At 44.4% G+C, this 25,598-nt stretch overlaps 3 protein-coding genes and 3 non-coding genes across 7 annotated transcripts; 4 read left to right on the top strand and 2 right to left on the bottom strand.

The window, feature by feature from the left end:
- Window positions 1-3,184: 3,184 nt before the first annotated feature.
- LOC132472179 (potassium voltage-gated channel subfamily G member 4-like) lies at window positions 3,185-7,458 on the bottom strand. Its single transcript, XM_060071660.1, has 3 exons — window positions 6,639-7,458; window positions 5,348-6,188; window positions 3,185-4,924 (listed from the first exon to the last, which is right to left on the bottom strand). Exons 2-3 carry the CDS (start codon window positions 6,107-6,109, stop codon window positions 4,088-4,090), a joined length of 1,599 nt encoding a protein of 532 aa, XP_059927643.1. The 5' UTR covers window positions 6,110-6,188; window positions 6,639-7,458; the 3' UTR covers window positions 3,185-4,087.
- Window positions 7,459-18,268: 10,810 nt separating this feature from the next.
- rpl12 (ribosomal protein L12) lies at window positions 18,269-20,734 on the top strand. Of its 2 annotated transcripts, none has more exons than XM_060071031.1 (6): window positions 18,269-18,439; window positions 19,180-19,253; window positions 19,502-19,600; window positions 19,772-19,853; window positions 20,192-20,278; window positions 20,587-20,734. In XM_060071031.1, the coding sequence occupies exons 1-6, from the start codon at window positions 18,403-18,405 to the stop codon at window positions 20,703-20,705; spliced, it is 498 nt and encodes a 165-aa protein (XP_059927014.1). In that variant the 5' UTR covers window positions 18,269-18,402; the 3' UTR covers window positions 20,706-20,734. The 2 variants fall into 2 exon arrangements, with proteins under 2 accessions (XP_059927014.1, XP_059927015.1); XM_060071032.1 differs by having other exon boundaries at window positions 18,292-18,543.
- Window positions 19,293-19,417, top strand: LOC132472666 (small nucleolar RNA SNORA65). The gene has a single exon (XR_009529136.1). It is a non-coding gene; the product is annotated as a small nucleolar RNA SNORA65 (small nucleolar RNA).
- On the top strand, window positions 19,944-20,067 carry LOC132472668 (small nucleolar RNA SNORA65). Its single transcript, XR_009529138.1, has one exon. It is a non-coding gene; the product is annotated as a small nucleolar RNA SNORA65 (small nucleolar RNA).
- Window positions 20,351-20,475, top strand: LOC132472667 (small nucleolar RNA SNORA65). Its single transcript, XR_009529137.1, has one exon. It is a non-coding gene; the product is annotated as a small nucleolar RNA SNORA65 (small nucleolar RNA).
- Window positions 20,735-22,602: 1,868 nt separating the features above from the next.
- On the bottom strand, window positions 22,603-24,453 carry pole3 (polymerase (DNA directed), epsilon 3 (p17 subunit)). The gene is made up of 4 exons (XM_060071033.1): window positions 24,025-24,453; window positions 23,814-23,899; window positions 23,386-23,504; window positions 22,603-23,268 (listed from the first exon to the last, which is right to left on the bottom strand). The coding sequence occupies exons 1-4, from the start codon at window positions 24,088-24,090 to the stop codon at window positions 23,105-23,107; spliced, it is 435 nt and encodes a 144-aa protein (XP_059927016.1). The 5' UTR covers window positions 24,091-24,453; the 3' UTR covers window positions 22,603-23,104.
- Window positions 24,454-25,598: the final 1,145 nt, after the last annotated feature.

Genomic DNA, 25,598 nt, shown 5'->3' on the forward strand with positions numbered 1-25,598 from the left:
GCGCGATACGTCTCAAATGTAGGCCTATGTGGAACATTAATACAATAGTTGCTATTATTGTTGATACTATTATACTTCATAATACTTCTATTAAGGGCAGATCATACCAGGCTACGATAAACCCATCCTTAAGGTATGAGCCAAACCTAGAATCTAGTTCTACTTCAAAACAAAATCACATGGGCCCCAAGTCAATATGCTGCGACGGGCAAACTTAATAACCAAACGGCCTACCTTAAATCGATGTCTTGATCACAGGACGTCTTGCAATATTCCACTTTAATCCATACGGTTTAACACACCAACATTGCTAGCAAGCATGTGCTAACATTGTATTGCTAATTCAGAACTGTGTAGGCTACAATATTTTCTTCCTTTTCTTCAGACATTGCCCACATCCAAAATGTGTCATGTATAAAAATATAAGCCTATGCTAATTATATTATTTTAACTAAAAGGAGGTACCGTATTACAACAAATTAATACATCAAGACACATCGTGTGATTCACAACACAAAATGAAAAAAGAACTTGCAAGCATGCCCAACGCTCGGGAACTGGGCACGGTGAGGGGGAGGGGAGGAGAGGAGAGTCCCAGGCTGACTCGTGTTGATTTGAACGACAGTCCAGTCACGGCCCTGAAATGTTGACGCTACTCACTGATTATGCACTTAATCTGGTGATTCATATGACAGGAATGGTCGGTATGGTGACGGGTACCGCATTCGGCCATAGGTTTAGTTGAACTTATTTAATACCATTTTACGGAAAATGGCATTATTTCAAATATGTTGTTTGAGTTTGACAAAAAATCAGGGGTTGCTCTGGGGTTTCTGAGTAATTGCTTGGAGTTGCTTTAGCAACGGCAAGCAACCGTTTGGCGCCGCCCCTGGGTCTTACTGAGTTAGGAGTCCTCTTGAGGACTTTTAAGCTCTCCTAGACTTAGGTGCTACTTTTAGGCCTAAAATACTTTGTGAATTGTTCCTAGTGAATAAAGTTAGGAGTCCTAAATTTAAGAGTGACACGCCCATTACTTTTAGGAGTTACTCCTAAATTCGCCAGTTAGGACCTACTTTTAGCCCTAAGATCCTTTGTGAATACGGCCCCAGGTTTCTATGTCTGGAGCTTGAAAAAGGCAGCGGGGTCAGTACACCTCGGTCACAATACTTTATTCCTGGGCTCACGCAGCAGGATACCCAAAACAACAACAAGGGTCCTTCCGTGGGAAGTTAGGGAAGTTAGGGACTCTTGGGCTGTTTCCCAATGTCAAGGAAGCATGCTCAACGGCCGCCCTTTTAAGGACGCTACGTCATAGAACGCCGACAAGCACTGTTCCAATGTTGAGGACACTCGAAAGCCGCGCCATTTTTGCGTCTTTTGTTTTTGAGAATTCCGAGATTTTTCAAGGATGCATCGCTGCATCCTAGACGAGCCAAAACTACCCACAATCCTCTGCGTTCACTGGGCGGGTTCTTGAAAATGACAGAGCAGTACACGTTCAAACGAAGTGAAGTTATATTAGTTTTCAGAAATATTTTGTGCCGTATTGCTTTTTATAGATTCATCATGTTAATGCAAATAATCAAGCCTAAAGACCTGTGCCACTTTTCAAACGTTTTTGCAACTTAATGATACGTTGCTATATTTTGCATGGACGTAGCTGGTGTTAAACACCACTGTCACCAATGTCAATTTACTCGCTCACAAGATTACATTATTTATGTATACCTATTTATGTTTGTGTTGAATCGGGTTTTTTTAGGGTCAGCCCAGCAAACGGAGGCTTTTGTGCGCCTTAGGGTGGCGCACAAACATTTGTTTACCGGTGGAAGGGATAGTGCCACTATCCAATGTTGTACAATTAATGCACAACCGATCATTTGCAATGTTTGTAATTTTTAATGAACGTATTTAATTGTATTTCATATGATATACTTGTGTTCAAAGCACTGGTAGATTGTAGGCATATATGAATGAATGAATCAGATCAGTTAAATAATATATCCAAATAAATACACGTTTATCATCTCTTTCTTTGTCTTTTTCCCCCTGCATAATAGTAATCAACCGTACTGTAAATGTGATGCATGAATTAAGTTCTCAGACAATTTCACTTAGTTTTATAAAAATTGAATGGATTTTCCTTTTAATAAAGACAATTCGATCAACCACAACAAAGCTTTTGTGACTTCCCCAAAGAGGCTCCATGCGAAGGAGACATGACCGCATTCATAACAGACAAAAGTCAAATAAATATCGATCAGCTTGATTGCTGCCATGTTTTATTCATAAGCGCACATGTGTTTACAAGCGGACACGCAGTATTAAAAAGCGGAAGCGCTTCCACACTACCAAGTCGTTCCCAAAGTCCGACGTTACAAACGCTAGGAAGCACTCGATCTAGCACTCTAGTCTCATCTCCATAGGACGCGACTAGCAAGGACGCGTCCTAGCAAGGCTGCAGCCTTCACTTTGGGAAACAGCCTTGGGCTGGGTGAGGCTGAATACCTGTTGTGCATTGAGAAATCAATGTGGGTCCCATCAGTCAAGACTCAGGCCAGGTGAGGCTGCTTATGCCAGCCATCATCCACATACACTAGTGTCTCACCTGCACTGTGATTGCCTCCCCGGTCCCTGATTCGTCTCACCTGTGCTCCCTCACGTATAAATTGCCCTTGTTTCCATTTGTCTAATGTCAGTTCGCCTTGTGTCCCCTGGGTATTGTCAAGCCTCAGTATTTGCTAGTGTTTTGTGCCCGGATACTTGCAGATACTACTGCATGTAATTGTGTTTTGTATCCTCCTTAGCGAGCACCTTTTGTTATAATTTTGTATCCTCCATGAGAGCGTTTTTGTTGACATTTTCTAGTAAAGCGTTTTTGGTTTAAACATACTGCCGTCTTTTGAGTTTTGATCTGAGTCCCTGTCCCTGAGTCAAGGCTTGACAATTCTAGCTATAATTGGATATCAACAGGTTTTGTCAACAGAACACTAATTGTGTGTTCTGTTCAGTGGGAGATAATTGTTTTATTATTATCAAGGAACATTGTTGGAGTCAGCAGATTTCATGATGGCATCTGATAATTTGAATACAAAATTCACTCACGTAAATTCTCTATTATGAAAGAAATTCAAACCGATCTAGCTTAGATCTTAAGGGGTGCTAATGATATATATATATATATATATATATATATATATATATATATATTTATATATATATATCCTATTGAACTAGGATGATGTCATCTTCCAACAGGTATATCCTTGTCATTTGCGAGGCAAACTGCACTAATGATCAGAGGAAAAGGACTTTCCAAGAATCGATGAGAATGTGATACGATCTTATGTTAGTTGGATGATATATGATAATCAGAATTTGCAAAACATTGTTAGGAACATTATGTTAATCAAATCCACAACATCAACAAACAACAGCAATAAACAAACAATTTCAACATACAAACATAAACATAGATCAATGACTCGCATCGGCTTGCAAAAGATGGAAATCCCTTCTCTGAAAAGACTTTGACATCTTGGGTTATTTTTTTCATCCTCAAATGTCTCAATGGTGACAAATTCACCATCCGGTCACTCGGTTTATTACAATGAAGGTGGGCCGGATGCATTTCATGCATTGTGAATGCATTGTTGTCATGTTAAGGTAAGGTTATATTGTGGGAATACACCATCTATTAGGGAGAAAAACATATTTTCTGTGGTATCTGAATTACTGTCTATAGAAACAATAATCATGAATATAGAAGGGATTAGCTATACATTATATATTGTGGGGTTTTGCCATTAGCAATCTCTAGAGGCTTGAGTTGTAGCTACAGTTATAGCTATTTCATTTTCATATGAATGTCATGTGTCATGCATATATGTATCATTATCAGCACTGTAAAGTTACAAACGTTCAGCAGTACACCTAGCCTGATGCCTTTTGAGAATGACAAAGAGATACACAATCTATATATACATGCATGCATGCATAGAGAAAAAATGGCATAGAAACTATGATAGATACATAGATGTCTTTAGTATGGCTAACATACTGTATATATACAGTATATCCTGATCAATCAGAATGCAGTAGCTGGAAGAGTTGCCTGCTGAATTGTCCCTGACATCATCTTGTTGTCGTCCTCTCCAGACGGAGCCTTCAGATGGCCAGGACCAAAATCAATGTTAGACAAATCGTCTTCAGTCAGTGCACTGAGTTCCGCTCCCTTCTCCTCTTTCCACAAGCGCTCGTACTCCTGCTTGAGCTCCTGGTAGGAGCGGGAGAAGGTGTGAAAGATGGAGGTGGCCGGGAACGCCATGATCAGGATCCCGCTCAGGATGCTAGTTAGCGCCACCATCTGTCCGGGGATGCTGTGCGGCACCATGTCGCCGTAGCCCACTGTCGTCATGGAGATGATGGCCCACCAGTACGACGCCGGGATGCTGCTGAAGCTCTGGTGGGGCGGGGTGGCGGAAAGCGGGGCCAGCTCGCTCTCGGCAAGGTGGACCAGCGGGGAGAAGAGAGCCACGGCCACGCAGACAAACAGCAGGAGCAGGCCGAACTCGCTCATGCTGCGCTGCATGGTGAGGCCCAGAGTCTGCAGGCCCAGGGAGTGGCGGGCCAGCCGCATGACGTACAGGATCCTCAGGGCCCGCAGCAGGCGCAGAATCAGCCCCAGTCTGTCCAGGTAACCGCGGCCGTTGCCGGCGTCCGGATGCGTGTCGTCCTGGACCTCCACGGCGAGGCTCACGTAGTATGGCAGGATGGCGATGGCGTCGATGATGTTGAGGGGGCTGCACAGGAAGGCCAGCTTGCTCTGGGCGTTGAGGAACCGCAGCACAAACTCCAGGGTGAACCAGGCGACGCAGATGGACTCGACGACAAATATGTTCCGACACTTTTGGGAGCATTCACCCTATTGGAATAAAACAGAAAACATGAGCCATTTACTTCTCGAACTTAATGAAAAAGTTTTTCATTAAGCACCTTTCAGTTCCCCATATTCTTGCACCATTCAAATCCCATAATAAAGTTAACAGAAAGTTGGTACGGCTATTATTTTCACAAATCCTCCCTTTCTGCTTATAAACAAAATGTAGCCTGTTCCCCCAGTAGAACGTTGGTGTATTTCAGTGTCTGTGTTTACATTTCTTAGTGTTAGGACAGGCCAGTGCCTCTCCAACTGATAAAATTTGTTATTTCCAACAATCCTCCATTGGTTTATGTCCCAACAAGGACCAACCAACCGGGACGTCTGGGACACAGCCAGGGGCCGTATACCTTATCAAGGGAGACTGCCTCTGTTCAGATATAACCAATGTTCCTTCTAAACACACACCTTGGATTCTTCCTCTCTGAGATCAGGCATGGTGCTGATGCACAGACTGATCACGGTGATGGCCACCATGACGACGGAGAAACACGCAAACGCCTGGCCCGCGGGGCCCGAGTGCGGGTTCTCCATGACCTCCCGCAGCACCCCTATCGCTCTCTGGTAGCCCCCCGCGGCCTCTAGGGGCAGCGCCTTCTTCAGCGCGCTCCGCCGCCGCCTCCACTCCTCCTCCTTGCGCTCCCGCTCGGCCACCTCCTCCACCTGGGTGGTCATGCGGCGCCGGCAGCAGCGCTCCATGTGTCCGGGCTCCACGCCCCAGTAGTCCAGCTCGTCGTGGAGCGCCACGGCGCACAGCTCCCGCAGCAGCCGCAGCTTGCCGGCGGCCAGGAAGTTGAGGACGACCCGGAAGGCGGTGGGGTTGCGGTCGAAGAAGAACTCCTTGCGGGCGTCGTCGTAGTCGTCGCAGAGGCACGCTATCTCCTCGGGGCTGGTGCACAGCCGCAGCCGGCCCAGCCTGCTGTGGGGGAACTGCTCCAGGGTGCTCCAGGGGAAGGCGTAGCGGTTCCCCCCCACGTTGACCAGCGCCTGCAGGGCGGGGTCCACGGCGCGGCATGCCTCGGGCGCACGGAGCAGCCGGGCACGCTGGAAGTACGCGCCCTTGATGGTCTCCGTCTCGGGGATCTCGGTGAAGAAACGGTCCAGGCTGCTGTCATCACTGCTGCTGGAGTAGGTGCTGAAGTCATTGTTGGCGTTGCTGATGATGGGCATTCTTCCTGGATGTCTCTTCGGTGGCGACAGCAGGTGAACGGAGATTGGGCACGAGGGCACACAGGAATCCTGGTCAATTCTGATCATAAAGGAAATAAAATTCAAAATCACTTTGTTTGGTTGCACACAGAATCGGTAGATGATATCTGGGCATGCCTTGTGCATCACAAATATGGTTCATGAGCTTATTGTTAATCACAAACACTCTTACCTACAATAATGTGTTTTTTTGAGTGTTTTGACATTGAGTTTACTTTGTTTCTCCTGGTTTGAGAAGTAGACCTTAGGTCAGTTATGTTAGGCATTGCATAATCAGTCAAGCTATGACATATGCAGCCATGTTTATGCAGTAATTCAAATACAATTTTAATTGTCATATATTTATTATTCACTATGCTAATTAAGGTCTAAACAGATCTCCTTCCTACTGACTTCAGGAATTTAATGGCTTTCGCTGAATTGGCACGAGTAATTCGATGCTAAATCGATTCTAAATAGAAATAAGGAATTGTTTTGAGTATCCACTTACCTTATATAGGCCTAGTGTGTGGTATTAATCCCTTACTGGTAGCATAATAACAATCCATAGGCCTACATAACACGATTTCCAATCGCTGGAAAAGAAAATCTATATATCGTATTAAAAATTAGAAATAAAAGCTAGAGAATAACATTGCGTCGATTACCTAAAACTGAAAAACAACCCTGAAACCAGAAGCAGCTTTATTCGTATCGTGGCAACTTGATGCTTGAAGGTGAACCTGAAGTTCGCACCGAGTCGCTCCACAGCATCAAAACAAAATCAGCTGCACCCCCGATTATTCGTTGAAAGCAGTCCGGGGTTCAAATAGTTCAATGTTAATCGGGTCTTTAAGTGCAGCTACCGTTGTTTCGTGTTAAAGTCCCAACGATGAGTAACCTAAAAAACGATCAGGTTTTCTAACGTCCTGAGAAACGCTGCTGAAATATATTCATCTGGTTGTTGGGATGATCCTCCTCTCTCTCTCTCTCTCTCTCTCTCTCTCTCTCTCTCTCTCTCTCTCTCTCTCTCTCCCCCCCCCCCCTCTCCCCCTCTCTCTCTCTCTCTCTCTCTCTCTCTCTCTCTCTCTCTCTCTCTCTCTCTCTCTCTCTCTCTCTCTCTCTCCCCCCCCCCCTCTCCCTCTCTCTCTCTCTCTCTCTCTCTCTCTCTCTCTCTCTCTCTCTCTCTCTCTCCTCTCTCTCTCTCTCTCTCTCTCTCTCTCTCTCTCTCTCCCCCCTCTCTCTCTCTCTCTCTCTCTCTCTCTCTCTCTCTCTCTCTCTCTCTCTCTCTCTCTCTCTCTCTCTCTCTCTCTCTCTCTCTCTCTCTCTCTCTCCTGCTATAGAAGACACATGGCCTATGCTATAAGCCTTTGTTCTAATACACCAAAACCACAGCATTTAATGAGGAAATAGATATCCAAATACAGAGGGATTATTTGAGTAAGAATACAAATCATATTATGTCAGACTGCAAGCCTGGCGATTAAATTTACTTTTTCCACAAGAGAGGACAACATTTTAATCTCTCTCTTGACTTCCCTACTCCACATTGTTGGTTACATATTGTTCTCAAAATATTTTACTAATGTACACCCTTATTGTTGCAGACACGTGACCATTTACCAGCACAAAACATTTTGGGGCAGGAAATGTAAGGCCATTTGCATGTTTTTTAATAAACATTAACATTAAACTCTTGGTGTGGATAGTCGGAGAACAAGTGGAGTTGTGCCTCACTAATGGGTGTTGTATTTTATTAGGAACATTTATTAAGCATTCAGAAATACATAATTCTATTCAGGTGGTATAGATTCTGAGTTCTTCCTAGTACCCCCTCCAGTCCTTCAATACCTGTGTGTATTCTTGAAACATTGGAATATAGGATTTTGGTAAAGCCTCAGGGTTATTGACCTTTCTTTTTAAGTATAGACACATGAACCCAGTTGTCTCATAAATCAGTAATGTTAATCTGGACCCGGGATTAGAATTGGAGGAAACATCCAAACATTGAGGGATTATCTGATCAGAAACAAAGCTATTCTATCTCTTTATTATTATGCCAGACTGCAATGTTAATCTCCTTAAAGAGATAAATGTTTCATGGTTTGCTATCTGGTAGTACACTTGTTTAGCTAACATTTAGGTGCAACATTCATGCAAGACGTTGTTGCTTAGGCTGTTTTGCAGCATCCTTTGCCCCAATTACACTGACAACATTGGAGGTTATCATGCATCACTGGAATCACTGACTCTTGAAAATTGTCCCTGCTCATTTAATTGGAAGCCATTGCCATGGGAGCTACTCTCTCCAGAACGACTGATTAATCACTTCACCCACTGCCACTTGGTACACACTCAGCCCCTGAGCTTCCCTGTCCTGTCCTGGGCATGTCTTAGTATTGGTGCCCAGCCATGTTTTGTATAATGTATATATACATATTTTGGTCTGAAAACATTGTTGTTTAGGAAAACAGTAGTAGAGTTTGATGAGTGACAATAGGATGAATTGAACAGTTATAATAAAGTAACATTTCAATGTTAAAGGTCCCATGACATTGTGGCATCCCGCCACGTGGTCCCCGGCCTGGACGGGCCCGGGGTACCGTAGAGGACGGGGTGTACCACCCCCACCCACCAGCCGGCGAGAGAGAGCAGCCCTTTCGGCACCCCAATCAGGGTGATTGGGGGACACCTGGCCGAAAGCACGGGGGCCATTTTAAAAGGAGGCACAGCACAGCACAGGACGGCTCGGGTGCAGGAAGGAAGGGCTCGTGGCAGCAAGAGAGCCTAGAGGCCCACGGAGGCCCTACAGACCGTGAGAACCCTGGTTGATTGAAGTGTTTGTGAATAAATGCCTGCACTGGCTTATCCAGCACACCAAAGTGTCGTTTGTCCGTGGAACCCGGCTCATTCAAGGAGCGGGTTACCACACTTGGTGGAGAATGCAGGCACGAAGATCCCACTACGACCCCCCGCAAGAGATGCTGCTGCCGCCGCAAGAGACGCTGCTGCCGCCGCAAGAGACGCTGCTGCCGCCGCAAGAGACGCCGCCGCCGCCGCAAGGGACGCTGCTGCCGCCGCAAGAGACGCCGCCGCCACCGCAAGGGACGCCGCCGCCGCCGCAAGGGACGTCGCCGCCGCCGCAAGGGACGTCGCCGCCGCCGCAAGGGACGCCGCCGCCGCCGCAAGGGACGCCGCCGCCGCCGCAAGGGACGCCGCCGCCGCCGCAAGGGACGCCGCCGCCGCAGCGGGAGAGAAGGCCGCAGCGCGAGGCCGGGACAGGGCTGCGCCGCCGGCCGGCGCGGACGTGGGGACGGGTCGGCCCTGTATGCTGGCGACCTGCTGGGCGCAGGGGACATCTGGTAGTCCGACCATCCCGGCGAGGGTTATGAACCAGGACACGCAGGCCATGGTGGACACCGGCAGCGTGGTCACCCTCCTCCGCCCCGACTTGGCGGGAGGGAGGGAGGGGAAACCCATCGAGGTGGCCTGCGTGCACGGGGACATACGGTCCTATAAGACCTGCCATGTGGTCGTACGGACACCACAAGGGGTGTTTACGGCACGGGCGGGGATTGTACCCAACCTCCCCGTGCCGCTCCTAATCGGGAGGGATTGCCCGATATTTCGCCGGCTTTGGGACCCGGCACTAGAGTCCCGGGGCAGGAGAGATGCGGTCGCCGCCGCGGCAGGAGAGGCAGCCGCCGCCGGCGCAGCCGCCGCCGGCGACGAGGCGGCGGGAGACGAGGCGGCGGGAGACGAGGCGGCGGGAGACGAGACGACGCTGCCGGAGACGACGCTGCCGGAGACGACGCTGCCGGAGACGACGCTGCCGGAGACGACGCTGCCGGAGACGACGCAGCCGGAGACGACGCAGCCGGCGCCGCAGGAGACACCCGGCCCCGGCGAGATACCATCCTGGGCGGGTCCCTCGGCTACCTGGGGCTTGGTCAAAGGGTGGAGGAGTGTGGCATCCCGCCACGTGGTCCCCGGCCTGGACGGGCCCGGGGTACCGTAGAGGACGGGGTGTACCACCCCCACCCACCAGCCGGCGAGAGAGAGCAGCCCTTTCGGCACCCCAATCAGGGTGATTGGGGGACACCTGGCCGAAAGCACGGGGGCCATTTTAAAAGGAGGCACAGCACAGCACAGGACGGCTCGGGTGCAGGAAGGAAGGGCTCGTGGCAGCAAGAGAGCCTAGAGGCCCACGGAGGCCCTAGAGACCGTGAGAACCCTGGTTGATTGAAGTGTTTGTGAATAAATGCCTGCAATGGCTTATCCAGCACACCAAAGTGTCGTTTGTCCGTGGAACCCGGCTCATTCAAGGAGCGGGTTACCACAACATGAAAATCTCACTTTATGAGGTTTTCTAACATAAATATGAGTTCCCCTAGCCTGCCTATGGTCCCCCAATGGCTAAAACTTGCGTTTGGTGTAAAACGAGCACTAGCTGTTCTGCTCGCCTTTGAAAAAACTGAGGCTCAAGTGCGCTGATTTGGAATGTCCGTATTTATGACGTCACCAAGAATCTCAGCTCCTCCCCTTACTCTGCCTGGCCCGCCAATGAGACTCGCCCGTGCGAGCGCCACATGTGTGTGTGTGTGTGTGTGTGTGTGTGTGAATACACACACTGTAACGCAAGTGTTTCTTGTTGGTTCTTTGACGTGTCTTGTATTTCCACAACAAGACTGTTGTGGGGGTTATCTGAGCCATGGCTGAGAAGGAATTGGGGGGAAAGGAACTTTGGCTTTGACTCGCTGAAGTACATGAACTGCGACATGCCGCCGGTTGCCGCGAGGCACCATCGCCCGGCAGCGGGCAGCCGGCAGCAGGCAGCGCCCGGTTCAGTCGACTTCAGGTTGATGTGAAAGTGGAAGAACCAGAGTCGTTTGTGAATCATAATATCGTCTGGAGGCGCACACAGCTTTTGGCCGTGATAATATGTATTAAATGATATAGATTTCTATGTATTATATGATATTATTTAGATATAGAGATCCAGGACTGTAACGCAAGTGTTGTACACTTCCTTGTTATTTGGATAACCGTTCTGCTTTTGGTGTTATGGCGCATAACACGTCGGACTCTCGTCTCTGGTATTTCTACAACGAGACTCGTATTGGGGGTTATCTCAGCCAAGGTTGAGAATGAATTGGGGGGAAGGAACTTTGGCTTTGACTCCCTCAAGAACATGAACCACGACATGGAGGTGAAAGGGATTGTTGGCGGCGAATGTCTCCCGCTTGAGCCCCGCTGAGGGACCACCGCCGGAGGCGGAGGTGCCTAAGCGCGTCCCGGCAACGATCCCTTTCTCCTCCTTGTCGCGGTTCAGTCTACTTCACATTGATGAGGACGTTGAAGAACCAGGAACGTCGGAGAACCCAACGCGGTCGTTTGAGATTCATAATATCGGCTCACACAGCTTTTGGCCGTGATAATATATATTATATGATATAGATATCTATGTAGGCTATATGATAATATTTAGATATAGAGCTCCAGGACTCCCGTGTGTTCTAGAATATTTACAGAATACGGCTAAAGGCTGTGCGCCTCGCCATTGCGATACATCCACTATAAACAGAGCGCATGGTACCGTGGCTGCAAGCTGCTCAGGGCCACACCCCCACCCTCCTCCTTGATCCGCCTCGCTCCTCCTCATTTGCATTATAGCTACAGACACCAAAACAGCGCATTTGGGGGAAGCTCAATGTGCGACTGGCTCGGAGTGGCTGTAACTCTGCACCACGGCTGAATTTCGGGAACGTCTTTGAATACTGTGTTAGTTGCCCACTAATACCTATATTAAAGAATACATAAAATAGCATGTCATGGGACCTTTAATAATATTTGAATGATTTAAGTATATTGATAAACACAGGGGTCATGCATGGTAGCTTTCGTTTCATTAAGCACTTTTCCCTAAATGCACACCTCTCAGAGGCATGCAGTAGCTCAGGGGGTAGAGCGATTGAACTTGTAAATTGAAGGTTGCTTGTTCGATACTTGGCTCCTCCTAGCTGGGTCGAGTTGTCTCTGGGCAAGTCGCCTGCCTGCTCCCGATGAGCTGGCTCTGTCTTTGTTTGGTCAAGGTTGACACCGCGTACAGTGTGTGTAAAAGAAAAAATGGTTTTAGGTTACTTTGCATAAAAGCATCTTCCAAAGGCACTACATGTAAATGTAAACCTCTCTGTGTCCTGTTTCCTGTGCCCGAACAGAGAGCATGTTTGCTAGGATGCTGTCACTCGATCACACAGGGTGTTCTCAGATTATATGTGCCAGGGTTCATTTTACACCTAATGCCGGCCAGCCACTGAGCTCTGTTCTCAGTTTACATTTGGTGGAGAGAAAATATCAATGCCTACCCTCTCTAAACGCTTCATAGTGTTGTTGAATATTGCTGTTTTGGGAGATATTATTGCTATTGTATGCTTGTGGTCAATATACAATATATCCCAACTGCAAAAGGAGACCAACATAATAGGACAAAGTAATTAGTTGGTCTGCGTGATTTAATTAGTTGGGCTATTGATTTGCGTAATTAAAATGTTAAACCAGCCAGAGGGAGTTGATTAATCTTCCATACTTTTTAGCTGGAAATTGGAAACTGAAAATGTGAGATGATGACATTTTTAAGTTGTTAAATTGTTGTAATTGATTTCCTCTTCAATCCAGCCCAAGAGGAAAACAACTTTGGCTAATCCTGGCAGGGATTGGACTCCCTTGAAACCATCAACAATATAAACAATACGTAAGGCAATTAGACCAAAGCAGGTAATGAGTGTAAAGGAAGATTACAACAAATGGGCACAGGATAGGACATAACGGAACTTGTAAAATGCATGGTATATAATCAAATGCTTATTGTTTGTTGTCAGAGGGGAAGTCAAATACACCGGGTTTCCCTGCGGTCATCGCCAGATCGTACTTCAGCGATAGTTTTTTGCAACCGGCTCAAGTATTTTCTAACACTTCCTAGTTGTTATTCTCCTGTTGAAATCATGTATCTGGCCTTTGTTTCCTTTTGCCAGTGTTTTTGTGGATCAACACCTCCAGCCTGCCTGCTTCATTTCTTCCAGCCTGAAGCTCCCCACTCTCCAACCTGACCCCTGCCTCACCCCTGGTCTGCTCCAAATAAACCTTTTCATTAGTAACCCAACTCCAGTCCTGTCTCTCCAGTCCTATAGAAATTGAAAACTGCATTTAGTGCTACATTTTTTGCTTATATTCACGGGCGAAAAGGCAGCCTGAACCGATTTTTTGTGTGCGATGGAGCTGGGTTTCAGCTGTCCTGATGTCAGTGAGGAGCTCGTTCCGCCATTGTGAACCCAGGTCTCGTACTGAGGGACTAACAAGCTGTTTGGCAGTCATAGGGTGACTTGCACATGTCCTGTAGGATCGGCCTGAGACATTTGCAGCATGGCAGGCAAGTACCCATGACCTGATTCGGATTCAAGCATTCAATGATAGCCAGTGCAAAGTGCGAAGCAACAGTGTAGTGTGAGTGAACTTGGTTTAGCTCTAGCTTTGGAAGTAAGTTTGCTCACTGGATGAGCAGTAGGGCTCTGTAGGGACCCTTCGGCTAGGTGGGGCTGAACACCTATTGAGACTGCACACCTGTGCAATGAGTTATCGATGTGCATAGGTTAAACCAGCCATTCCCACACTCACTCAAGAGATCATTGACATGCATGGCTCCCCACCTGCTCTATGCCCCATTGACAAAAACTCAGCAATAAACTGGTTTCAATGTCTACAGCCTGTCTGCTGGATTTGGAGGAGCCCAGTAAAGCCAGCTAGTTGGAGGGTGGCAGCTAGGTGGCTTATAGCCCCTGACAATGCTACACCCATTTGTAGAAAATATGTCTGGATGGACAGGGCAAATTTATCCAGATATCACAACCATATCCATGAGATGGATTGTTTAGTGTTTGCCAAATTGGTTTATTAAGCTATTGTAGTAGGCCTATGCAACTAAATTACTCCCTAAGGGTGGATAATTTGGTACAATTCTAAAACTTCAAACTGCTTTGGTAAAACATTTCTGTAAAAGTTGGACGCAAGAAAGCCGAAACAGATGGAGAATAAAATACTAAAGAATTATCATGGAAAATAAATCTATCGCATTAGGTCTGATTATCATGAATTAGAAGTAAAATTCAAAATACAATAAAAAGCAGTCAGGGTAAATGCAGACTGACCAATGTAGTGTATGCAAGGCAATGTGAATGTAAAAAATATCAATATCTGTGTGGGATTAAAACCCTGAAAGAGGACTGTTTTGCATAGCTTCTTTCTCGGGCTCCTTTCAGAAGTTCAAGAGAGGCGAGTTTGGCAATGTGGTCAGCCTTATCTTATGAAACACAGACACAACCAATGATAACAAGTCTGAATGTTGGTTGTCGAAGCCAAACTGTGTTCCCCAAGCAGAAATACATCCTCTGTTCCAATCTCCGCTCAGACTTTATGCTGCTCCCTGGCTCCCCAGTCCCCATCCCCACATCAAGATGGCGGCCACATTTCTCGCGTCCCAGCAGCCAATGCTGCGTCTATGGATGTCGTGAATTCGGGTAAACCATTGCTATGAGTAGGCATAGTCATTACATCATGCCAGGGGCGTGAACTTCCCTTGATCAAACTCATTTATCTGAATAAACTGGGAATCTCTCCGGGTGATACTGCCTTCTGCCACATTGATTCCCGAACTCGCTGGTTTGCTTACAGAGACAAGACAGAACCAGATATCTCAGCCACATCCAAGAGGCCACAAACTTCAAATGCCCCATATCAGGATTTCATCCCCTGCAAGCCGCTTCTGAGATTATGAGATGAAATCCTTCTCAGACCTGAGATTATGAGCAAATGCACATTCAATGTTTTGAATAAAAATAAAAAATAGAGGTTGCGCCGGCCAGTTTTGAATCCAAATGATTGGATACATTCAGAAGCCTATATATTTCATATTTGAATTAATGATCAGCTATTTTACAAACCAACAATTTTACATAGCAGCCATTTATAAATCATCTTAATTATATCTCATAAGACAAGCTACGATATTGGCTATACTCAGGGATGGGCAGTATTTCAAATACATGTATTTAGAATAAGTTTTTCAAATACAAAATACTATTTTCTAATTTGTATTTTATTTAGAGGATGAAAATTCCTTGGCATTTTTTATCAAAAAATGTAAAATTGTATTTTCAATATACTGTAAAATACTTTCTGTCAAACAACCTGATGACATCTACTGTAGGCCTATTTATCTATAATGCACGAAATTAAATCTCTGGCTCTGTCCGTCTGTGGCACCCTCGCATGGTCAAGCCCCGGTATACCGCTCTCGGCCACTATGACACACACTTTTTTGGCGCTGTTTCACACTTGCTATGGACATCACACACGTCTCGTCATCACACACAAAACGCCAGTAGAGGGTTTATTTTCCTTTTCTGGACTGATTTACAGGCCCCATGGGCGTCGTCTGAATGCAACACTGTTTGAGAAGTTAGTTGTGCTTAAAGGCATCAACTGAGGAGAAACAACACACCGCTAAGGTGGCTAAAGTTACACATAGGCCTACTCCTTTGCTCACACAAGGACAACAAAAGGACTTGAGTTCACAAGCTTTGATAGCACACTTGGGTTTGCTATTTTCCTTTCTTTCCTGTTTTACAGATTTAACCTCGACTTTAAATTTGTCTATGTTCTCTGACCTATGAAATATTTCAGTGCTATGGTGAGTTGAGCAAGGTACGTTTTATTACTCTGTTTCCTGGGAATAATTGACGCAAGCAGAAACCAGAAAACAAGCCGTTTTTTCTTTCTTTTTTTATGACAAGAAAACGAAAATCAAAATTTCAGTTTGTTTATTCGTTTTTTGGTTCTTACTGAGCGAAACGAATTTACCACTCAATATCTGGTTTCTGCCGGTGGGCGGGTCCTCTTATTGGCTAGCGTGCTTCGTTGACCTGTGCTCTTCATGATAAAAGTTCTTCCGTTTGATAATGTCGACAAAAATATTACTGTATTATCAGTGCCGCCGCTCCCATAACGCGCACTACGCGCTGCGCGTAGGGCCTCAAGTCCTGAGGGCCCCCCCTGGTTTTAAGTTTGTATTTATGGATAACTATTTAATTTAAAAGATTTTGGACATTCCAATACTTGTGTGTACTGTATGTATGTTTTGGCTGTTCTGTGAACTGTGTTTACAAAGTAGATTTAACTTTAGCGTTTTAATAAAATGTTAAACTGGCAGAAACCAATTCTTTTTTTCGGGGGGGGGGGGGGGGGGCATAAAGGAGTTATGCTTAGGGCCCCAAAATAGCTAGCAGCGGCACTGTGTATTATAGACACTAGCAGACACAGAGGACCACACCACCCACAGTCAAGACTGACACGGCTTCAAATAACAATAATAGTAATCATTTGAAAATGAGAACTTATGAAGTTATGATGACTTCATTGCAGTTGATGTTTAGCCACAGTTAATACATTCAGAGTAGACCTGAGGGCTTTACTACGACATCATTGTCCGGCTCTGAACTATGCGCTCTGTAGCCTATACGCGTTCACATCAAAGGAGCTGCGATCGCGGGCTGCTGAATTCCTCACAGCCTGAGAGCTATGAGGAATACAAGTGATTACAACACATTAAAAATCTTTGATGAGTCATAATAAAAATATTGACTCATTATTGTGCATTTAAAGATGTATATTATTACATTGCAGCATTATTTGGGGATGACAATACAAGACTTGAATGTGCATTTGAAGGAGAGTTTGCTTTGTATTCCAGCTGGCAAATTTATATAGGCTACTATAGATCCATTTCAAAACACGTTCCAAGTAGGCTATAGGACAAAGCATAATGCATCCTGGAATGAGTGAAGCTTGCCTGCTGACATGTTAAAATGACTGCCACAACTGCCATGAGCAAAGAGCAAAACCATTTGTACATGTAGGCTACAGTAGCCTATTCAATATTGAATGAAGTAGGTTACTGTACACTCTTTGTCACTGTACAGAGTAGTCAATATGATTTGCTTGTACAGCACCTTAAAAAACTCACTGTAGCCTATATTCTACAGGGGGGGGGGGGGGATATATATTAATATGTGACTGCATACAAATTTTTCCACAGACATGGTGACTAATGTATGATAGTAGGCATTATTGGCCCTTAACACTAATATTCAGAAACAACACTGCCTCAAAGGATGGCCTAAGCAACACCAGTAGAGGCATATACTTTTCCCTGAACTTTTAAACGTTGCAAACGTGCAAAACATATATTATATTTATGTGGGATTCAGTCCAATGCTTTTGTTCCATAGATAGAACTTTATCAATCCCCTGCAGGAGAAATGTGTTAATGTTTGTCCCTATAAAACAATAATGGTAAACTTCCACCAATGCAAAGCGAACAGAACTGAGTAGGGGAGGGCGTAGCCCAACTAGTTTGTGACAGGCCCAGAGGAACGCAACGCAAATTAAATGTGAACATGTATTGAGGCTTTAATAAATCCCGGACGATTTTGAAATTTCACCCGGACGCATTTGATTCCTACCCTTCCACTGTTAAATAGCGGCGCAAATTGTGTGGCGTGTGACGGTGTGAGCGTGTGCATGGGTTGAATTGCGTGCGTCTCGCGGAGAGCCCTGCGCAATGTTCAGCTGTCAGAAATGTGTTGTTATCACTTGTATTCCTCATAGCTCTCAGGCTGTGAGGAAATCAGCAGCATACAAGCCTATATGCCTATACAAAATTATTCAACTGTGATGCAACTCACCATAAGTTTGGTAGTGACGGTGTTAAATAACTGAAAAGGTTAAAATGCTACCTAGTTTAAACAGCATAACAAATATTGTTGAAATGTTCAAAATATAAAACAGAGCGCTACATCAAAAGAAGCACTTAGAAGGGGTACAAATTACTTTAAAATGCATATTTAGCCAACCATTGGTGGATGAGTGCTTCAATTCGGTTTTACAGTTTCTATAGATGGTATACAGGTGGTGGCAGTATTGAGCCAGTTTTCTTTTTGAAGCAGCCAAAGAAGACGACGAAGAAGACGTAAAACGAGAGCTCCTAACCAACTCTCGCGTTAATCTTCATAGCTAGTATAAATACAGACGTCCCTGGGAAACGGTCTCTTTTCCTTTGTCCCCTTAGCGGTGAAGGTGCAACAGTAATCGGTCGTCCCGAATCTGGGTTCATCCGACACCATCACCAACCAAGCTGAACAGAGCACTACTACCAGATCAGCATCATGCCTCCCAAATTCGACCCCAGCGAAATTAAAGTTGGTATGTGTAAAGTCTCTGATATAAACTGTTTCAGAGTCAAGATGGAGCCAATGTCCGTCCGGTTCGGCTCTGTCTCCTCGTCTATGAGGTGGACACAGAAAATGGTAAATATAGGGAACCCAGGCTCTTCAAATGCGGTACCAACGATTGAAATTGTTTGGTTTGTATAATGTTGTACTGTGTTCGTTCATGATTCCGGTCTTTGAGAAGGCCGTATCGGATTTACTGCAGCACCACGTGTGCTAGGTTAGCCTCATGACGTCATTCGCTAGCTAGTATACAGAATTTGAATGCTCTGCTTGTCTTACTAATATTTTGAACCCAACCGAGTATCTAATCCGTAACGTTCACTCTACGAAGCAAGACTGGTTTGAAATGAGTTGTCACTCTACTCAGCATTGCTTGCACATTCCTACACTATTTAAATGCAGGGACAATGTTTTGTATTTCTTTTCATGTATGGAATTTAAGCAATTGTGTGGGCCTTCATTTATTGATTTAAGCAAGCTCGGTGGGATTCTTTATTGATGTTGGCATTATCGAATGTTCATTGATGGCCGGTGCATTTTCTGAATGAGTGAAATGCTGAATTGATGAGTCTACACGTGGCTGGTACATAGTGAGTTTTTATGGTTCAAATAATGCTGTTTGTGAAAGCCAGAATTAATTTAGTGAGGTTGGCTTTAGCCTTGCTAGTTGTGTCAAATAACGTTTTCATCGTGTCTGCTTCTAATTTTCAGTGTACATGAGATGTACTGGTGGAGAAGTTGGTGCCACCTCAGCACTTGCTCCCAAAATTGGACCTCTGGGTCTGGTAAGTTTCTGTCTATACAATGTTGTTTTTTTTTAGCCTCCCGCCACTCTGCCTGTCTGTTTGTGACTGTGTATAGTCCAGTGGAGGCTGAGATTGACCCAGCTCTAGGAAGCAGGGCTACCCAGTATAGTGGGAATCCCTGTGCCGAAAGATCTGGTACATGTTTGACAACGGCCGTTGAACATGTTTCTTTAAATGGCTTTTATATCTCTGACGCTAATTCGTTTTTTTTTTTTCAATTTCTTCAGTCTCCCAAGAAAGTTGGTGATGACATCGCCAAGGCCACTGGAGACTGGAAGGGCCTCAGAATCACCGTGAAGCTGACCATCCAGAACAGACAGGCTGTGGTATGTAGTCTTAACGGCTTGTTCACTCTTGCCTGCCGCCTCAATCTACCAAAGTCCACGGCTTCTAGGCCCTGAAATCCATTGAAGAAATTAAATGTTTGAAATGTGGTATGGTAAATTTGTTGCCTATGTATGGTGTGTTTAAAATTTTCCATCGACTTCTCCATCTAGGTTGAGGTTGTTCCCTCTGCATCTGCCCTGATCATCAAGGCTCTTAAGGAGCCCCCACGTGACCGGAAGAAGGTCAAGAACAGTAAGTCTAAACAAGACTCCTGCCAACTGATAATGCGATTAGCTGCTCTGGTCATGAAGATACTCATTTGATGGGTAAAACATGCAGCCTCCCGCCACTCTGCCCGTCTGTTAGTGACTGTGTATAGTCCAGTGGAGGCTAAGAGAGACTCAGCTCTAGGAAGCAGGCTACCCAGAAAAGTGGGCAATCCTGTGCCGAAAGGCCTGGTACAATAAAAGCTTAATTTGCTCCAAATTTGTATTTTTCCTAAACTTTCTTTGTCGAAGGAGATTTGGTATTGTGTGCGTAACCATTGCGGTGTAGAATATGTTTTAATCTTTGCCTGTTTTTGTTTCTAGTCAAGCACAGTGGGGCCGTGACGTTTGATGAGATCGTTGGTATCGCTCGTGTTATGAGGCATCGCTCTATTGCCAGGGAACTCTCTGGTAAGTTCTATGAAACTAATTGTACTGGGGAAATTCATTATACAACCATTTGGACCCTTTGCCGGCTAGCCTCCCGCCACTCTGCCTGTCTGTTAGTGACTGTGTATAGTCCAGTGGAGGCTGAGATTGACCCAGCTCTAGGAAGCAGGGCTACCCAGTATAGTGGGAATCCCTGTGCCGAAAGATCTGAAACAATTTCCCAATGACCTGAAATGAGAAATTAATCTTTTATATATATTGCCTACTTGAAGCTGGTAGGTTTTTCTTTAAAACATTGGTTGCATAATATCCATTTCCTTTTTCTTAAGGAACCATCAAGGAAATCCTGGGTACCTCTCAGTCAGTAGGCTGCACCATCGATGGACGGCTCCCCCATGATGTCATTGATGACATCAACAGTGGAAAGATTGAATGCCCAGCAGAGTGATGCTTGACAATAAAATTGACTAAATTTAACTTGTTTCCTCTGGTCTTTTTTATATAATGGTGTATATATCACTGTTTTTGGTTTTGCATGCGAGTTATGTACTTGTATCAGTTAGTCCTAACTAGGAAGGTTTTACTAATGGTTCTTCAATTGTTAACGTAAAATTGGTGATGGAAGCCATCCCACTCGGAAGAGTTGTGAAGAATCTTATCCTAGCCATCAAGTGTACGGGAATGGGTTAACCCAGCGATTGTTGGAATGGTGCATCAGCGCTGTTGGCTGACGTCACTGTTAATGAAGCGAGATCCCAATCAGCCACCTTGCCCCGCCGTCGATAAATTATGAACGGCGCGTATGTCCCCACAACACCCACCCCTTGTTGGTTAGGCCTAAAAAAAAGTTTGGTTCCTGTTGGTTGTCAGTTGAGGTCATGGGTAGGTAGGGAATTTATTTTATTTTTTCCAGCGGCAGCGAATGATAGGTAGGTTGTTTTCATTTAACGAGAGAATTCGCTCATCCTTGTACAGAATGAAGAGGTGCTGTACCAAAACGTGATTATAGTTTGCATAAATTTTATTTATTTTTTTAAAGCTCATAAAATAATTTGGGTCGCACATAAATTGACAGGGTCGGTCGGAAACCGGAACCAAAAATTTTATTTTTTTTAGGCCTTAGAATACTCTAGGTCAGCGGTACGTGCTTATGGTGCGGGCATCTAGCGGATCTTGAGTAAAATGTAATGTTTCGGCCTAGAATCGCTGATACAACCAGTGGCGGTGGGACAATAGAGGGCGCTAGTGTGCCGCCCCTCCGTGAAATATTCACTTGATTATATCTTCCAACTATTCTAAACAATTTATACGGAATAAATCAACACAGCGTTTTTCGTTTGTCACTGCCAGCAACCATTTAAATTTGTCCGAACGTCAATGATTTGGGCTGGGCTAGATATTGGTCATTCGAAATAAACCCATCCATCCCGCTAACTTTTTGCTGTATCAAGCAGACAGCTTTTCATTAGCGCAAGAAAATTCGCCGTTGGGTCGCACCAGTGTGCGCCCCAGGCCAATGGTATCGCTTTTCTATTTTGTTATCACATGATTCGACAATTCAGCGGCCTTCGCACAACAAAACTTTTCGCTAACTAGCAGAGTTGTAAGCCCTTTCCACCCTTTTCAGTGGAGGAATGGGACTCCAAGCAATGTTATATTTAAAAGGAGCAATTAAGTTACATATTAATTTAGTCTTTCGGCCTATAGAATATAAACAAAATGAAGCAACTTTCCCATATTTCTAACTGCATTTGAAGTAGACATTGAGACTCACAAATATTGGACGCTATAGGACTGATCATGTCTCAATATCAGAATAACAATGGGTCAAATAGCAATGGCTGGTGGAATGGCCATGAAGTAGGTCTGTATATGCAGTGTAAGCTCGTCCAGGCCCTGCAAGTCAGGATGTAGGCTATGAATCGGAATGAATAGGTAGGTAGTGGCCAACCCCAAAATGCACCAGAATACAGGAAATCAAGTCTATTGTTCAATTTTTTAAGTTCAAAGTCTATTACTGTGCCCCACCAACATTTTTGATCACCAGCCACCACTGGATACAACCTACACTGCCAACGGCACTAGTTACGACAAATACTCACAATTCGCTTGGATTGAAGCTTCCGCTAGTCTGCAATGAACCGTTTCATTTATCCATTTGAACCTGGAGCATGACAATCATTAACATTGGTACATAAAAATAGTTGAGCATTGGTAACAGTTAAATGGTGATTAGACTGAATCACTTGCTAGTGATGGGCTGCTATGCAGGAATATACATAACTCCTGGTAAAGTGGGATTGCTTAAACATTAACCCCATACAACAATGGTTGACTGAGGGGAATTGAACTGGTAGGTTTATACATTTATTAAGTCATATTGCTGAGGACCTTCAAGTAAGGCATTCAACTATGTAGCCAGGCTACTGGACCATGTGACCAAAAAACAAATTGGTAACATGTTAACAATATCAGGACAATGTCCATGTATTTTACAAAAACAGCAGTATCAATTTGATCATTGAAACCAGCAACTATATTTGGAACATATTCTAGACATACAAAACTGACCCAATAGCAAAACAGCCTTGCACATAGCAACATTCGTGCACTAGGCTAAAGACCTGAGATCCTAGTCCTGAAACTAAACCCTTCAGTGACCAATCAAGACAGGTTTGCATGTGTTGATGCTTTTGAATGCAATGGAAAAAATACATTGGTTCAAGTACATCAATTGAAAAACTTTGCCCATCAATCAGTCATAACCCCAAAAGGATCATAAGAGTGCATTTTCATTGTTTGTGATGGCTCCTTAAGTGAAAGTAGGATAAGCCACTGGAATGTTCTTTAGTTCTCCACTTCCTCCTCCTCTGCATCATTTTCAGCCTCTGGCTCTTCCTCCATTCGTTCTTCATCATCCTCTTCCTCTCGACTCTTATCATTATCCGTCTCCTTCTTCTCTTTTTCTTTGCGTTTCTGCTCAGACACCTCCTTTTTCCCTTTTTTGTAAACTGTTGAGTAGGAAGAAACAATTATAAATACCGTACAAAGTGACCATGCATCTTAACAGCCGAACATGACAAATTTGCATTATACAGAAGACTGATAATTGTTTCACACAAACAAACCTTCCAATGCTTCCCTTAGAGGCTCCAAAAACCGTTCAAACTCCATTTCCTCCATGGCAGCCAACACATCTGCTGCATTCAGAGTTTTTCTTTTTGCTTTCATAGCAAAATTGTTTGCGCTGCCAAGTTCACAAAGAGGGACAACAAAGCAATATAAATTAAAACCTCAAAAGACATTTCATGTTATTGCTGGGTAATAAACAAATACAACTTTTTCACAAACTTAATTTCTCATACCACTTGCATTTGAGATGATATACAAGTGCTAGATTTGACAGTACGACTAAAAAATACATACTTTGAACATTGAAATTACAACAGTTTTCAATCTCTATGAAATAAAACATTACAATTACATTGTAGTGGATTACGTTTGATGATTTGTTCTGCTGGTGTTGTGGAGCGTTTACTTTGATTCATTTACTTACCATGAAGTTGCATACAAAACGAATACACTGGCCGCTTGCGATATTGCCCTTCTTGCTTCTTTTGACACATTAACACCATCCGGTAGCTGCGGAGCATACATCATGTTTAAATTCACCTGGACAAATTTTTACTAATTATTTCGCCACATTGTCAAGCACGCAGGATACAAATAGACAGTTGTAGGGTAAGGGCCACGTTGAATCAACTCACCGCCTCTTTAATAATGCGAGTAATAACAGCGTTCGGAAGGTTAAGGTCCTCGGGTCTTTCCGCCATTTCAGATCACCCCCAATAATTAATGTTCAACGCAAGTGGCTTATGGATAATTTGAACTCGCTCCAACTACAAAGCTAGCGACAGATAGCTAACGTAGCAAAACTATTGTTAGCGTTCGAATTATAGTTGACAAAAAATGTAACGTAAATGAAAAGGTAACTATTTTATCATCGTAGCTAGTACAATCCTGTTGTTGTCTTGAGTTAAGAAAGTTGAGACCAAGTTACGGTTCTCAATAACGCTACCAAGACAAATATCCAAAATATACAAAGGTTTGTTATGGGACGTTTCCCGCGAACCAACCATGCGTCGGTTCTGTCAACTTTCAACCCTGACCTCTGACGTAGTTTCCTTATCACCAATTGTATTTGGTACGTATTTCCTTTCGTCTTATTTGTCGTGATGTTCATGCGTTCATATCGTGCTGTGTGCTTCTATATTGAAATAACAAACAAGATAAGATATTATGATAGCCAAATTTCGACTAGCTCATATCTTAAAATGAACTGAACATATATGTAGTCAATGCTGATCGATAGTGATTTAAATAATGGTGTCCATAAAAACACATCCTATTACTCATATATTCTACAATTTAAAAATAAAAAAGCTAGCCAGCCCTTAACTCTCCCACTCAAACACCCCACAGCAAAGCTACGCTAGAACGCATCACAAAGTTGCTCAGTCAGTTAGGGTGGAGATAGAGCTCTGTTAATCCACTTTTGAATTCTGAAAGTGTCCCGCCTTCTATCTTGGAGGGTCATTTTAGACATTTAACTTTTAACTTCTTGCAGTCGTAGGTATCCATGTATGCGGCTACTGCCTCCCACAGTTTGAAGTGTGCACTACACCCATTTAGTGATTTAACATTCTCAGATTAGGACTGCATCTGCCACTGATTTTTCCACTGATCCTAAGATAAATTCACGTTTTGTAGTTCGATCGCATCAATCTTAGCACTTAAAGCTTTTTTGCACATCACAACCTTTCTTTACATACTCTCAAGATTTCAAAATAACAGTGTATAGTCTTCTATTTATTTTAACATGTCTGTCCAAGCCTTAGTCTCATTATGGGGACTGTTACTGTAAATTGGTTGCAGGCCAGCATCCCTTTTGTCTTTCAGTTTCTGACTTATTCTGCTTTCAAACGTGGGCTGGAACCTTTATACAGTCTCTCACCCTGATCCCAGCTACTACAGCTTGTTCTTGATTATGATGTCTTGGACAAGGTCAGTCCTGGCTGGGGATCTCTCATCCTTTATAGCCATCAGTGAAGCTGAATCAGAAAATATCCTTGTGAGGTCTTACAGATTCCAACACCTTTTGTGCCCTGATATTTCATCTGTTGTGAATACAGACACTCCCTCTGGTAGATTTCTGCCTTGTGCTAATTTTATAATTGGGATATATTCTGAACCCTGCCTTCCCAGTGGATCCATGGAATGATCTGAACATATATGGTTAGATAATTATGTATCAATAAGCCTTTAAATGACCTATGAAGTC

Source organism: Gadus macrocephalus, chromosome 14 (genome assembly GCF_031168955.1).
Source record: "Gadus macrocephalus chromosome 14, ASM3116895v1".
Lineage (NCBI taxonomy): Eukaryota > Metazoa > Chordata > Actinopteri > Gadiformes > Gadidae > Gadus > Gadus macrocephalus.